Source organism: Lutra lutra, chromosome 13 (genome assembly GCF_902655055.1).
Source record: "Lutra lutra chromosome 13, mLutLut1.2, whole genome shotgun sequence".
NCBI lineage: Eukaryota > Metazoa > Chordata > Mammalia > Carnivora > Mustelidae > Lutra > Lutra lutra.
Window position 1 is genome coordinate 29,617,459 of NC_062290.1, and position 14,345 is coordinate 29,631,803.

Below are 14,345 nucleotides of genomic sequence, written 5' to 3' on the forward strand. Positions count from 1 at the left end.
GCTCAGTGGGTTAAGCCGCTGCCTTCGGCTCAGGTCATGATCCCAGGTCCTGGGTTCAAGCCCCGCATTGGGCTTTCTGCTCAGCGGGGAGCCTGCTTCCTCCTCTCTCTCTGCCTGCCTCTCTGCCTGCTTGTGATTTCTCTCTGTCAAATAAATAAATAAAATCTTAAAAAAAAAAAAAAGAATCTTTATTTCTCACTTCTTTTTATTTTTACTTTTTTTTTTTTTTTAAAAAGAGGTCATTTCAGAAGTACCCTGGCAATATAACCGATGTCCCATAGTCTCTTTCTTAGAAAAAAAAAAAAAGGCACAATTTTTTGCTCTTTACAAAATAAGGTATTTTAGTGGAGAAACAAGTAGGAGTTAATTAGATCTTCATCTTGAGACTCTACCCCTTGAAATTTATGTGCTATTCATTCAGTCATTTGCTCCTATGGCTTCCATTTACTTAGTTCACATTTATTTAGCATCTACTATGTGCCAGCAGTATTTTAACCAACCTGACAGAAATCAAGAACTAAAGAGACAGGATCTCTTTCTTCCTGGACTTTAAAGTCCAGCTGGGGAGATAAACATTCAACAAATTAATAATTTTATTTTATTTTTTTTAAAGATTTTTTATTTATTTATTTGACAGAGAGAGATCACAAGTAGACGGAGAGGCAGGCAGAGAGAGAGAGAGAGGGAAGCAGGCTTCTCGCCGAGCAGAGAGCCCGATGCGGGACTCGATCCCAGGACCCTGAGATCATGACCTGAGCCGAAGGCAGCGGCTTAACCCACTGAGCCACCCAGGCACCCTCAACAAATTAATAATTTAAAAAAAAAGGTGTAGGGACGCCTGGGTGGCTCAGTGGGTTAAGCAGCTGTCTTCGGCTCAGATCATGATCCCAGCGTCCTGGGATCGAGTCCCACATCGGGCTCCTTGCTTGGCGGGGAGCCTGCTTCTCCCTCTGCCTCTGCCTGCCATTCTGTCCGCCTGTGCTCGCTCTCTCTCCCTCTCTCTCTGACAAATTAAAAAATAAAATAAAATAAAATAAAAAAATAAAAATAAATAAAAAAAAGGTGTAATAGAACTGTACAACACAGAGTGAACCCTGCTGTAAACTATGGGGCTTTGTTTAATAATGATGTATCAAACATTGCTTCCTGAATTGTAACAAACATACCACCCTAATGGAAGATGTTAGTAATAGAGGAAACTGTGTGTTATGTTGGCACATGGGAACTCTGTGCTTTTTGTATAAATTTTTGTTATCTGCTCTAAAAAATGAAATCTCATATTTAAAAATAATTTTTGATAGCTCCAAAATGTAAGCAATTTAGAAGAAATAAACAGGATGCTATTCGAAGGAATCGTGGGGCTGAAATAATTTGGAATGGGGAGTAAGACCTTTCTAGAGTTGTTCAAGGCCAGAACTAGAGAATAAGTAGGAGCCAGCCAGGCAGAAAAGAGAAAGTGCATTCTTGGTAAAGCAAAGTGATATCACTTGAAATACCTTTCGAAATATTATTCTGGCTTCTCAGTGGAGGATGGATTGTGGGAGTGGGTGCGAAGGTGCAGGAGTACAAAGGAGAGGAGTTAGGAGGAAATTAGAGTGGGCCATAGCTTTATGACCTACACACAGTAGCAGAGTGACAGTAGGATTCTTTCCTTTGCTCAACTTCTGCCAGAAAGCATTAGGTTCTCCATGAGCTACAGAGTAGGAAGAAAGGAGACTGTCATTGGCAGCACGACAGGGTTCTCAGGTCTCAATTCCTAAGATTTTTCAATGACTTAATGGGATTTTTAGTGTGAAGAATAATCATGTGTGTGTGTGTATTTGAGACTACAATCAGATGAGAATTACAATGGAAAACAAGCCTTCAAATACTAACTATCCATCTGTAATAACAGATTTTCATAGAAGTCTGTATATGATTAATTTTCAATAGTTTCCTATTCCCGCTACTGGATTGTTGGAAATTATTTTGTTTTTTTGTTTCTTTTTAGGCTACATGTTAAAAAATTGTTGATAAGTCAACAAAAAAGATACTTAAGGAAGGTCTATTTAAGCAGGATGCTGTTTTGGTACATAAGTATTGGAAGGTGTTTTGTTTTGTTTTTAAAGATTTTATTTATTCATTCGACAGACAGAGATCACAGGCAGGCAGAGAGGCAGGCAGAGAGAGGCAGGCAGAGAGAGGAAGGGAAGCAGGCTCCCTGCTGATCAGAGAGCCTGATGTTGGGCTCGATCCCAGGACCCTAGGATCATGACCTGAGCCGAAGGCAGAGGCTTTAACCCGCTGAGCCACCCAGGCGCCCCTGGAAGGTTTTTATCAGAGTTCTTAGGGGTGGTGAATTCCCAAGGAAGAAAAGTCTAGTGGGTAAAGGGAAGTGTCTATCAGTGATAGATTTCTATTGATTCTGGAGCTGTTCTTAGTAGCAGGAAAGCTCAAACAGTTCGGGGTTTTATTTCCATTTGAAAGTAAATAGCTCTTCAATTACATAATCCACTTCATAATTTTAACTTTTACCTAGCTCTGTATATGTACTGGAGATGTGCAAGGCATAACTACTTTTATGCATTTGTTTTGCAGTGGAAAAATTGTATATGATAGTTGTACATTATATATATAAAGATTTGATACCACTTCGAAAAATCTTTAGCAAATGAGCATGCATTTCATAGTCCTTAGCTAATAATAATACAAAATGGCTAATCTGCCTATCTAACTCTATAAGTACCTTTTTTTTTTCTTTTTGTATTCCTGGGAACACAAAAACTTAAGTGAAGAATTCCCCATTTGAGCAGACCTGTTGTTTATTTTAGAACCTATAAGTGCATCATCAATGTAATTTTAAGTAGTCCAGTTATGAATATGGGATGAAGGGATAAAATCAAGTTTTCCACTCTGATGTCTCCATTAAGAAGCTCCTCTTTGTGTAAAATACTCCGTGGCAAAGTTGCTTCTATTTAAAGTACTGAGTTTGATCTTGGCTTTGATCTAAAGCTTTTGATCTTGAAAGAAGGATGGAGTAGCAATAAAGAGAGGGCAAGACAGAATTTCTTTAAAGAAATGCGATAAAGTTAAAGGGATGGTCAAGATCAACAAACGCGAGTGCGACCCGACTCTTCTCCCCAAGCGCTCACCCCCATTCTGGTTCAGCCAACTTCTCATGCGGATGGGCAGAAGTGGTGTCTGAGGAAAAATTTGGAGCACGGCAGACTTTACAAACTAAGTGGAAACTATCCCCCTAATTATGAAGACAGAGGGTCGCCTTTCAAATTCTCCCCAGTAGCTGTGGGGGTCCGCGGGCAGGGCGCGTGCGGCGCCTACGGCACTTAGAGCGCACAGGCTCCGTCAAGGCGCGGGCGGTACGCCTTCTACGCTCTCCGGGTTTCTCCCCGGGGAGGTCACCTGCCACCGCCCGGGAGTCCGGAGGGGCCACTGGAAAACGTCTACTTAATGGCGTCTAATCCATTCCCGGAAAAAAATCCACTAGGAAAGTTCCTTTCCGCTCCGCGAAGGCCATCTGGACACTTAGGTTTCTGACCCGAGGAGGGAGTTCGGCTGGCCACGGGGGTGGGGGCGCTTCTCGAGCTAAGCCCTGTCGCCAGCGGCCGGGCCACGCTCTTGATCGCACAGTGGCGGAGAAACCCTTGCGCGGGTCCCCAGGGGCCAGCGGAGTGGGTGGGGGCTGGAAAGGTAAGGCGTGCGCGCCCAGGTCGATCCGCGCGTGGGAGGGCGCGGGAGCGCGGGCGCGGGCCGGGCGCGGGCCGGACGCGGGGAGATGAGAAGAAAGACGTTCGTAAAGAGAACAATAAAACAGCCCGCTCGCCGGCGGGGGCGGGGGCGGGGGCGACCTGCGGCGAGGACTGAAGGGCCGCCTATACCTTTAAGGCAGGCCCCGCCCCCGCCCCAGCGCCCGCCCTCCGCCCGCGCCGCCGCCCCGGCCCCGCGCCGCCCCGCCGCCCGCGCTGCGCCTTAGGTGTTGCGGGCTCCGCGCGCCCGTTGCTCTCTGGCGGGCCGGCCCGGCAGCCGTCGCTGGCTGGGCGCGGGCGGCGGGGCCTTCGCTCCCACCCTCACCTTCCGCGGGCGAGGTAGTGGGTCAGCGCGCCGAGCTGGTGGGGCGCGGGGGAGGGAGGCTGGGGTGGCTCCCGGGGTAAACTTGACTCTTTCCCCTTCCCCCGCAGCCGCTGCAGAGGGAGCGCCAGGCCCGGGCGGAGTGCGGGCTCGCGCGGCAAGTGAGCGCCGAGGTGAGTGCGGGAGGCGCGCTCCCTGCGCTCCCCTCCCTCCTTCCCTGGGGCGGTGGGTCGGTCGCCGCATCCCCATCGCGGACTCCCCGCGGCGCCGACGCGCGACAGCGGTGGGTAAGATGGCCCCGTTCCGGGGCTCCGGCGCGCACCGGCGCGGGGGTGGCCGACCGGGCCCGTGACCGGAGGGAGCGGCCCGGGCGAAGGTCACGGCCTCGGCGCGCCGTACACGCGCGCGTCTCTTGGGCCCCAGGCGCTGAGGCAGCTCGGCGGGCCCGGAAGGTGCTTGTGGCTTCCCCAGGTGAAGCCCTGGAAGGCAGCGTCGCGAGGCCGTCGATCGTTTCTTTCTCACGCAGAGGGACGGCCCTCAGGACTCGTCGTCGTGTTTAAATTGCTCTGTGGTTTTTGAACTTCAGGTCGAGAAATGGATTCGAGTGAACCGGAGACCCCGAAAACGGAAACGAAGGGAGGCTGAAGAAGTGTTTGAAAAGGTAGGGTCCCCGAAAGACAGCACTGGGTGGAGTTCTTGAGAAATCTCCCTGTCCGCCCCTGAGGACTTGGTGGTAACAATAGAGTAGCATTTTTTAAGTTTTAATTCGGTGTACAGTAAGCCAAATAAACGTGGGTGGTTATTCAGAAATACTGGTTGATATTGTTAATAATCATGGACATGCTATATTCTCAGGGAGTAAGAGAATGACTCGGGGTGGAGATCTGTTTTATACCCATTAAATAGAGCATAAGCGGATTCCATTATTTTATTAGACTCCTTGGTAGTTATTATGGCAGTTGTACCTCTAAAAAGGGGGGTGTTCTGAATATATTGCCCCCAATATCAGGTTTCTCTGGTTGTGATAGATACAGTGGCATACTTACTCATTTAACCTTTAGACTTTAAATTAGAGTAATCTTAAAAAACGGAGGGAGATAAAAGAAGTGGATTTCTTTTGAAACACTAGGAAGGGATTTTACTTACTGTAAAGCAAATGTTTTTCTAAATTTAGAATTTCAGTGTGTTACTTTGCAGAAGTTTGGATTACCTATTTTCTCCTGAAATTGTGTTAAATTAAAACTTGATTCGTCATTGTAATAAATATTATGAAATAAGGTAAGTCATGTGTTGTTTTCTGAATAATGTTTTACCAGTGTTACAGCAGGTATGATTTTTGTTGCATTTACTTAATTACTGTTTTTTGATTCTTGATAGCACCAAAGGATTAAAATAGATGTGTGTTGTTTTTCTGCTGCTAGAATGTATGATGAATCACTCCTGATTCTGAAGCCAAATTCTTGCTGATAGCATTGCTGCCAACTTCTCTGATGTGTTGCCTTAGTATGGGCATCGCAGCGTCCGAGAATGTGCACAAAGCACATCATAATGAAGGTGATTCCAAAGTTTCAGAGTGCACGTAAGGATACCAAGGGCAGCTTCTAAGAGAATTGGGAAAAAAACTGACCTAGGATCCTGGTCATTTGTAGGGAGACAGTCAGTGCATGAAAAGCGGTACCCCAGCCCTACCTTTTTAAACAGTCATATCTGTCACTTGAGTTAAACAGTAATAGAAGACGGTTTCATTTTGAATAGACTTGAGTTTTCTGACCATACCTCGGCATGCCATGGTAGGTTGTGTTTGTTTAACTTTCATGCTCCAGGTGTTTTAAGAAATGTCCGTGAGGTGATGAATGAGATCATAAAATGTCCAAAGAAGGGAAAAGTTTTATGGCTTGCTTACTATTTAAAAAGAGTATTTTCTGGCTCTTATTTTTTTAAGCCAAAAAGGATGGTTACCCAGATGCACAATATGTCACGCTTGAATGAAGGGAAGCCATTACCTTTGTGGATTACTAGGTACCATCGCTCAACATCTGAACTTGAAGGAACCACATGTGTGACACCCACAAGCGTTGCCTTCTGAGAATGAGAAGGAGGGCACTGAGGATTTCACCTCCCAAGAAAATGGGGTTCTTTGCTGAGCCTTTCTTCGCGATAGAGGCTGTGTATGAGAGCTTCTGAGTACGGTGCACGTTTGGTTTTTCTTCTTAGAAATGTACAGAAATAAAGTAGGTTGGGACCAACGAGCTGAACTTCCTTTCAAGGAGCTAAGCTTAAGGCTGACTAGCTTTGAGGGAGGAGGTGGAGAGGGCCGGAAGATAAGATATTTCAGAGTTGGATCAGAGAATATTAATTATCAGCATGTCCAGTCTTTCTTCCTGGCTCTGCCCAGCAGCCAAGCCCTTTGCCCCCTGTTTTGCCTCTGTTGCATCCAGGAGAGGGGTTGGAGCTCTCTGAGGCAAAGCATGCGATATTTTCAAGGGCAGGGTGAAAGGGAGTGTGATCAGTGACCAAGGGCATTAGAGCAAGTTCTGAAAGGCACAGAAGCCACCCTGCAGCTGGTGGCCGAGGTGCCGTCCCCTGTTTGCCCAAGTGTCTATTCCGAAGTACAGATCGAATTCTGTGTGGTAATGAGTAATTAAACCGAGGTCATTTGTTAACCTTTTGCTACGATTTGAACCTGTTATTAGTAGGAATCTCAGTAGTTTAAATTCACTGTTGAGTTTCATAAATGTATTTAAATGTCTGCCACAGCACAAGTAGAAGCAGATTAGTCAATTTCTCCTTTTTAATGCGTCCACTATCTTTTTTTTTTTTTTTTTTTACATCACTGAAATAAAACTGTGGTATTTTCGCTTTTGTTCATTTTCTTTTACTGTAAAATAAGAAAATGAGTTTAGTCATTTCTGGTAGTCCTAATTTTAAGTCTGCCCCTTGCCTTTATTTGCCTACTTTGTTTTCTTTGCCCCACTTCTCCCGCACACTGCCCTTCCTCCATCCTCCCAGTCTCTGTTTATGTCTCACGCAGGATTCAGCCCAGATGACTGAACTTGGTTAACTAGTCTGTGTTTAACTGTGGGAGGGTCGGAACATTTTTCCTCCAGTATTTACTGACTTGTGGAAAGCAGAGTCGTCTGAGCTGCCCGAGGAAGGAAAATAGAACAGCAGTGCGAGGCCAGAGTCTGGAAGCGGGCAACAGGGCAAGGAATTAGAGGTAGTGAATGTGATCTTACAGGAGATATTTGTTTTCCCCTTAAAGAAAATCACGAAGGTGTTAAGTGGTCAGCACAGGCTGATCTATGGGTTGAGTTTTTCAGTGAACTCAGAAGGGGAAGCAAAACAAACTTACCCTGTTCTCAGCTGTGGGTTAAAATAACGAATAATGAAATAAAGTAAACTGGGGTGAGTGAGAGGTACCACGCGGAGAAGTGATTTAAAATGTTCTCCTGGCCCTTCCAGGCTCTTCTGCTTACTGTGCAAGTCATTCCCACCCCTCCACCCATCAGGTAGCCGTGCTTACAGGTTTTCAGCTCTCCTCTTCTTGAAGCTACATCGGTCTGCCTGGCGCATCTCTTGTCTTCTCTGACATTTACTTTCATTTTATTTTTCTCTTCACATCTTTGCCCCCTTTCCAGTGCTGCGACTCAGTTTCTTCCTACTGGTCTCTGTTTCCTTCATTTCAGATGACAAAACTCACCTCTCTTTTGCCTCTGGTGCTCAGGTGTATTCTCCTTACATTCTGACAGTCTTTCTTCTTAAGTGTTTCACATTCCTTTCATTTAGTTTGAATAACTCGTGCGACAGAAAAGGCAAGGAGAACACGAACAGCTACACAACTGCCAGGGGGGAATGGATCCGCCTGCTCTGCAAGGGACCGTGAAACAATGGTGGTGGCAACGGCGAATTGTATAGCGTGTGTTTTTAACAATAATGTTACTAGATGTTGCTGAGTGGCTGTTGGTTTTAGAAGAGGAACATAATTTTTTTTCTGCTTTTATCTTTAACTACTCGAAGATAAATGCAAATTATCCATCACATTTAAAGATTAAAGGATAATACACTTTTATACATGAAATACGAAGTTTTTAAATCTTATTTTTTATTTTAAGGGTTAATAATACTGTAGTATAAAGAACAAATTGCATATTGAGGAAAATATATGAATGACGTATGATTCCTTTAGAAGAAGAAAATGCCAATTTTGAGATTCAGAAGAAGCATCTAAAATCCTGTTTGAAGCGTATGTGATGATGTATGGAGAATAAATTTTAAGATACTAATTTCTGGTCATCATCAAGTACATATGATGATGTCACGAGTATGCATTGGCAAACTTTCAAAACACTGAAAATTCAGTAATAACAAGGTTGGCTATTACTATTAACAGGCTGTCCCTACGTGTGTTAGTTTCCAAGCTGGTGGTTTTGGCGAGGGTGGATGTCTGGCCTGTGTTATGATTAGCTATAAGCAACACTAGGTGAGGTGCAAATGGTTTCTAACAAAAGCACCCCTTAAAGTAACCTAATTGTTCTTTCCTGCTGGAACCTGAAAAATAGTATTTTAGAGCACGAAATTGTTAAAAATTTGGTCAAGTTTTCCTTGAAATATCAAGCGAAACAAAGGTTGTGAAAATGTGGACTTCATATCATATTTAATGGCCATTTCAGTTGGAGCCAAAGGATAAATTCTGCTTTCTGAGTCTTGGAGAAAACAAGCGAGGGCACTGTTTTCTTTGTGATAGTATGCTTCCTAGATTCTGAAGCATTTTCTCTCACTTTTATTTCATTTGCTTTTTCCATTCATTTGATTCTGAGCTGCAGTGATCATCTTGGTATGAATAATAATTTACGGATTTAAAAAATTGTGTATAAAACCCAATTTGGTTTATGCATTTTCCCACATTTATTGCTGCTTTTAAAATGTTTATATGTTCGAAGAAAATGCTTTTACTGCAATTCTCATATTGAAATGTTCAACATGTTAAAGGTAGGTACAAATTTTAAACTATTTAACAAAGTGCTTTACTGCTGTTTGTCTTTTGTGACAAAGATCTGTTTTATATTAAGTTTATGATTTCTGGAAAACGATTTAAGACTAATAAAAATTATCTGGCTCTTACTTGGACCTGTGACAGCAGACGGTCACGGTGTTAGGCTTGACTCTGGAGCCGTCAGGATACAAAGCTTGGCAAAATGGCACAAGATGAATTTAGAGAGGGCTGAACCAAGGGTCCCTTCACTTTGTAGGATCTACCCCACATTCAGCAGAATGGTAGGCTTCAGGCAGCCACTCTTATGTAACTGAGGCGGCTTTGGTGTTGAGTGGTTTCCCAGGCATTGGTTCTCTTGCTTCTTTTCGAAAATGCTCTTGCCCTGTGAGAATTCATAACTAGTCTACATTTATATAGCTGTAATCGCTTACAATAGCTTCATTGATACTTGATCTCTATAGAAAAGCTTTATGGGTTCTAATGAGTCACTGCTCTTGAGGCACCAGCCGCCTTCCCTATCTGTGAATGGCTTTGTGTCCTGTGTTGTACTGATTGTGCCTTTGGATGACAACTTACTTGAGTGATGGGGAGAGGCAGAGTAATTTATTAAAAGTAATTACAAAGAAACCAAACAAAAAGAGTAATTACAGTGCTGTTAATATGCAATTCGTTATTTTATTGCTGCAATATTTAGAACTGGGTCTTATTTGTGGGTCTCCCTTTTTTCCTTGTAAATCTCTAGCAAATACATAATTTATCAAATTCTCTGTACCCAGGTCTCAAGTTAGATCTGGTCTCAAAAGATCTTGGCTTTTTTTGCCCCCTCCCTTTTTTTTTTTTAAAAGCTGGACCAAGGAAGAATTGCTGATAAAATGTATTTTTGGTAGCCTCAGGAAGGAAGTCTGATCTGTGTGATTTTATACCATTACGTTTTCATTTGTTTTGTAGATTTATTTTCTTAAGAGTCCGCCGTTTATATAAAATATTCTAAGAATTCCGAGTGTACTGAAATCCCTTCCATTTTCAACTAGCACAACTCGGAGAATTAAAGTATAGTCATCCACTTACCCTCACACACTTATTCACGTATTTTAAAAAGAATCTGTGAATGGAACTATTAATATAATAATAGCTGACACTTGTCATGTGTCAGGCACTGTTCTAAGTGCTTTGCGTGTATCTGCTCATGTAAATGCGCCCTTAAAGTGGTACCACAGACTGGCAGTATGCTGTGAGGGTGTCGTAGACCGGGGCAGAAGCTCTGGCAGTAGGTGAGGTCTAAACAAGTCAAATAATTGCTGCAGAAAAGAATGCTTTGGGCAAGATTTAAAAAAAATTTTTTTTAACCCAAGCCATTGACAGCCCTAGACCACCAGCATAAAGCATACATTTCTAAATGAAGAAAATCCCACCCGGCGAGTATTTTGAAAACACTTGAAAGTGTGCAGATAATTACACTGTTGTTGATTTTAGCAGATTCGATGCCAGCAGCCAGCAGCTCTTCTATGCCATGAAAGATGAAAGCCATTTTAATATAAAACACGAGTTTGGCTGGAAAGGGGAGGCGGGCAGAGAACAATTTCATGACTTTTTAGTTACTTTTATAGGAGGCATTAGTTACGTTCCTGTGATAGAATGCTTTACTTGGCAATTATTCTCATCTGAGGCATTTTAATGACTTCTGCTCTGTGCCTGGTATCATCTGGCACTAATGAGATGCATTATTTTAGTAGCACCTACCAGTGTCAGTATAGTTGAGGGCCTGTTACCATTTCCATTCATCTTCTCTTTTAGGAGGCAGGCACTATACCTTCAAGTATAGCCAACCTGTATTTCGTTTGTATTTTTGGGTATCTGCATACAGCAAAAAGGACACTCAAGCCTGTATCTCTAGCACTTAGAGAAGGGCCTGATCACACACAGCCTCGAAAAGTAGTTCATTGAATTAGGTGAATGAATCCTACTCGTGGGACTTACCTTATTAAGTCGTACCTAGCTGTTACGTGTTTAAGAAGTTGTAACGGTCCAGCTTTTCTTTATTTTGTTCTTTGATGACAGAAGTTTTCATGAAAGCACATTTGGTAGAGCTGTCCTAGTTGCCATGGGTCATCTTGTTCATCCCTCCTGTAAAGAGATCTCAGAGCCAGGAAGGCCTGACCCTGGTCCCAACTCTGCCACCTAATTGTGTGCTCCTTGAGGTTGTCACTTTTGCTTTCATCTGAAAATCCTTTCATTTAAAAGGCCAGTTAAGCCAATGTACAGTAATTATAAAGTTAATGAGTATGTTTGGTCTTCATTCTTTCATACAGTTTTATGATACATTTTTTTCTTTTGTCTGTTTTTTCTATTTAGACGGCTTGGATTTTTCTAATGGTTACTTTGACATAATAATACATTTTGGTCTCTCTTCACTTTTTTTTTCTCCTCTTGTGTTTTGCTTTCCTACTGTGAGCAATAGTGAAGTTAGATATTATAATACCTTTTCTTGCTTCTCCTCTCATTATTTTTTATCATGTGACATGAAATAGTTCTTTTTTGCTTCCAAATAAATACCTTTAACATGGTCAGTAAACTGTATTATTTATATGTTCTTCCCATTTCCTCCCTTTTTTGGTAGTTGTATTAGATTTATGATGTCACAGCATGTAGACATTTTTTTTTTTAAGATTTTATTTATTTATTTGACAGAGATCACAAGCAGGCAGAGGCAGGCAGAGAGAGAGGAGGAAGCAGGCTCCCTGCTGAGCAGAGAGCCCAGATGCGAGGCTCGATCTCAGGACCCAGGATGCTGGGATCATGACCAGAGCTGAAGGCAGAGGCTTTAACCCACTGAACCACCCAGGCGCCCCAGCATGTAGACATTATATACTAACTACCATATGCTTTATAAAATCACATAATTTTAATTCTGCAAGTAAATCTATAATGTTCATCAGCCACCCCCATACAATTGATCTTCAGGGATTTTGGTTTTTTGAAGCTACTTCTAGAGCGGATTTCTCAGGAAGAGCATGGGGGCAACTGTATTCCCTGAATGTTTGCATGTTTTTAAGATTGTGCTCTTTCTCCATGAAGGTCAGTTCATCTAGATGTAAAATTCTTGATTCATGTTTTCTTTATTTAAATATCTTGAGCGTGATACTCCATTGTCTTTCCGCTGGTCTCATTTCTTTCCCTCAGAGCGACCTGGTCTTGACTCCTGGACACCCAGATTTTTTTTTTCTTTAAAGTCCAAAAATGTTCTTTGAATATGTTTCATTGTGGCTTAGTTTTCCCAGTTGTCAACTGGCTTTTGAACTTTATTTTCCTCATTTGTAAAATGGAGAGTAATGGTAACCTCAAGAGAGTGGATTTGAAGACCAGCTAGGATACTGTGCATTAAAGTGCTTTAAATTTATTTTATTTCCTTATTACTCTTCAAAGTCCGTGTTGTTAGGAACTTTAAAATTTAGAGTACTTCATTTTATGGGCATTTGGATTTGACTTGGCTTTATATTTGTGAAAAATCTGAAGTGGGTCCTCTGAAGTCTTTTGTGTACATCTTAGTGGTATATAAATGCCCGCTGATTCCATGTGGTAAACAGGCTTTCTGTGCCCATGCATGGGAACTACTGGCCTAAAAGCAGTGGTGCTTTCTGAAAGTCTCTCACGTAGAAAACTCCTTCTCCATTTTATTCTTCATACCCTCTTGCCCAAAATAAGTTACCTTCCCACACAAAACTGGGTTTACGTGATTGTGGTTTGTGCACAGTACAATACACAGGAAAAAAATTAAAGGACTCTGTTTTTCAGATAATGAAAGCTGAAAACCCAAGTCAGTTCTAATCAGCCAGCATGTCTTCTTGGATTTGTTATACATAAGACCTGTGTAAGAAGCTGCTGGAAAATACCAGAGAAACAGGAGATGTCATTTCTGGCCATGGGAGATAAAACACACACATATCAAAGATCATTTACAAAGCAGCATGTGATAAGTAAATTCAAACCAGTATGGCATAAACTAAGGACATGAGTATATGATGCATTTTACCGGAGGCCACCCTGGATTCGAGTTTCCACGCCTGGGCCTTATTTGGATAAAACAACCCTTTACACATGCAGCCTGGAAGTTATGGTGGGAAATTGGGTAACTGAATTAACTGAATCCATTTTAATGCTTTTACCTGATTTGTAAGCACAGATAAGGGTTTGAATGACATACATGTAAATAATGTGAGTGTCTTTATTTGCATATGTGATTTTTAAAAATAAATTCATCCATGTTTTGCATGTAAGGCTGGAACCTATCATAGAAATTCTGCTGACACAAATCAGGATGATTTGAAAACCCAAGGCTAGAAATACAATACTGCCTACAATTCCCTGTATAACACATTCTGTATTAAATTCTGTATTTATTTGAACAATTTATTTACTAACTTCACTGCATATCCACAACATACTAAGCCCTGAATAAGGAGTACAGAGTACAGAAATGAATGGAAAACAGTCCTGAAACAGTTTACAGTTGAATGTAGAAAACTGTATAGAGTAGGAAACAGAATTGAATCCAGCCTCTATCAGTGGTACAACAGGTGTGTATATAGAGCATCTTGGATCTCTGTAAGGAGAGGGAGTCCTCTCACTGTGGGCTTGCATTCTCCATAAGTCTTCTCCAGGATGATTTCAGGATGCAAATATTCTAGCTTAGTCAACTTCTGTTATTTTGTAGAATTGAGGAGACCATCATTTCAGTTCTCAAAATTCTGATCGTCTTCATGAGAACATACTGAAACTGGGAAATTAGTATTTCCTTTTGGCTCTTGTGCAGTCAGAGGCCTGCAGCGAGGTCCGGCTACCAAGCTCCCTCTGGGCTTGAGGGATGTATAAAGTTTTCAGCCTCTTTCACTGTTTTTTCCCTTTAATTTGCATTAAGTTTTTTTTTTTTTTCCCTTCCCTAAACATTTGGTTTCAAGGCAAAAGGAGAAATGAGAATGTTTCAGAATTAGGGGTGGTGACTGCAAGTTCTGGAGCCCTTCGGATTCCTCTTGTGATTTTGGAATGTTGTCACTCAAAAAGCATCCCACTCAATCTCAGCACCACAGATCTAGCATGACTTCTGTTTTTTAGAAAAAAGTTATTAAAAAATAATTGTGCACCTCTTTTATCTTTCTGCTGATGAGCACAAATAGACACACCAGGTGGACTACAGAATGGCAGTAAGCACGTTCACAAATCCTTTTAACATTTTACATCTCCTGTCAATCAAGAAATGTTTGTTTTTCAGAGTGTTAAATTCTAAATCATA

At 42.2% G+C, this 14,345-nt stretch overlaps 1 protein-coding gene across 12 annotated transcripts in view; it reads left to right on the top strand.

The window, feature by feature from the left end:
- The window catches only part of AOPEP (aminopeptidase O (putative)), a 346,305-nt gene that overhangs the window by 264,510 nt on the left and 67,450 nt on the right, over window positions 1-14,345 (top strand). For all 12 annotated transcript variants that reach the window (XR_007122247.1, XR_007122245.1, XR_007122246.1 and 9 more), the window contains exons 12-13: window positions 4,176-4,238; window positions 4,652-4,726. Coding sequence is in view for 5 of the 12 variants with exons in the window: in XM_047699683.1 (XP_047555639.1) it covers window positions 4,176-4,238; window positions 4,652-4,726 (138 nt within the window). In the remaining 7 variants the exon portion in view is untranslated. The remainder of the gene's footprint in view (window positions 1-4,175; window positions 4,239-4,651; window positions 4,727-14,345) is intronic.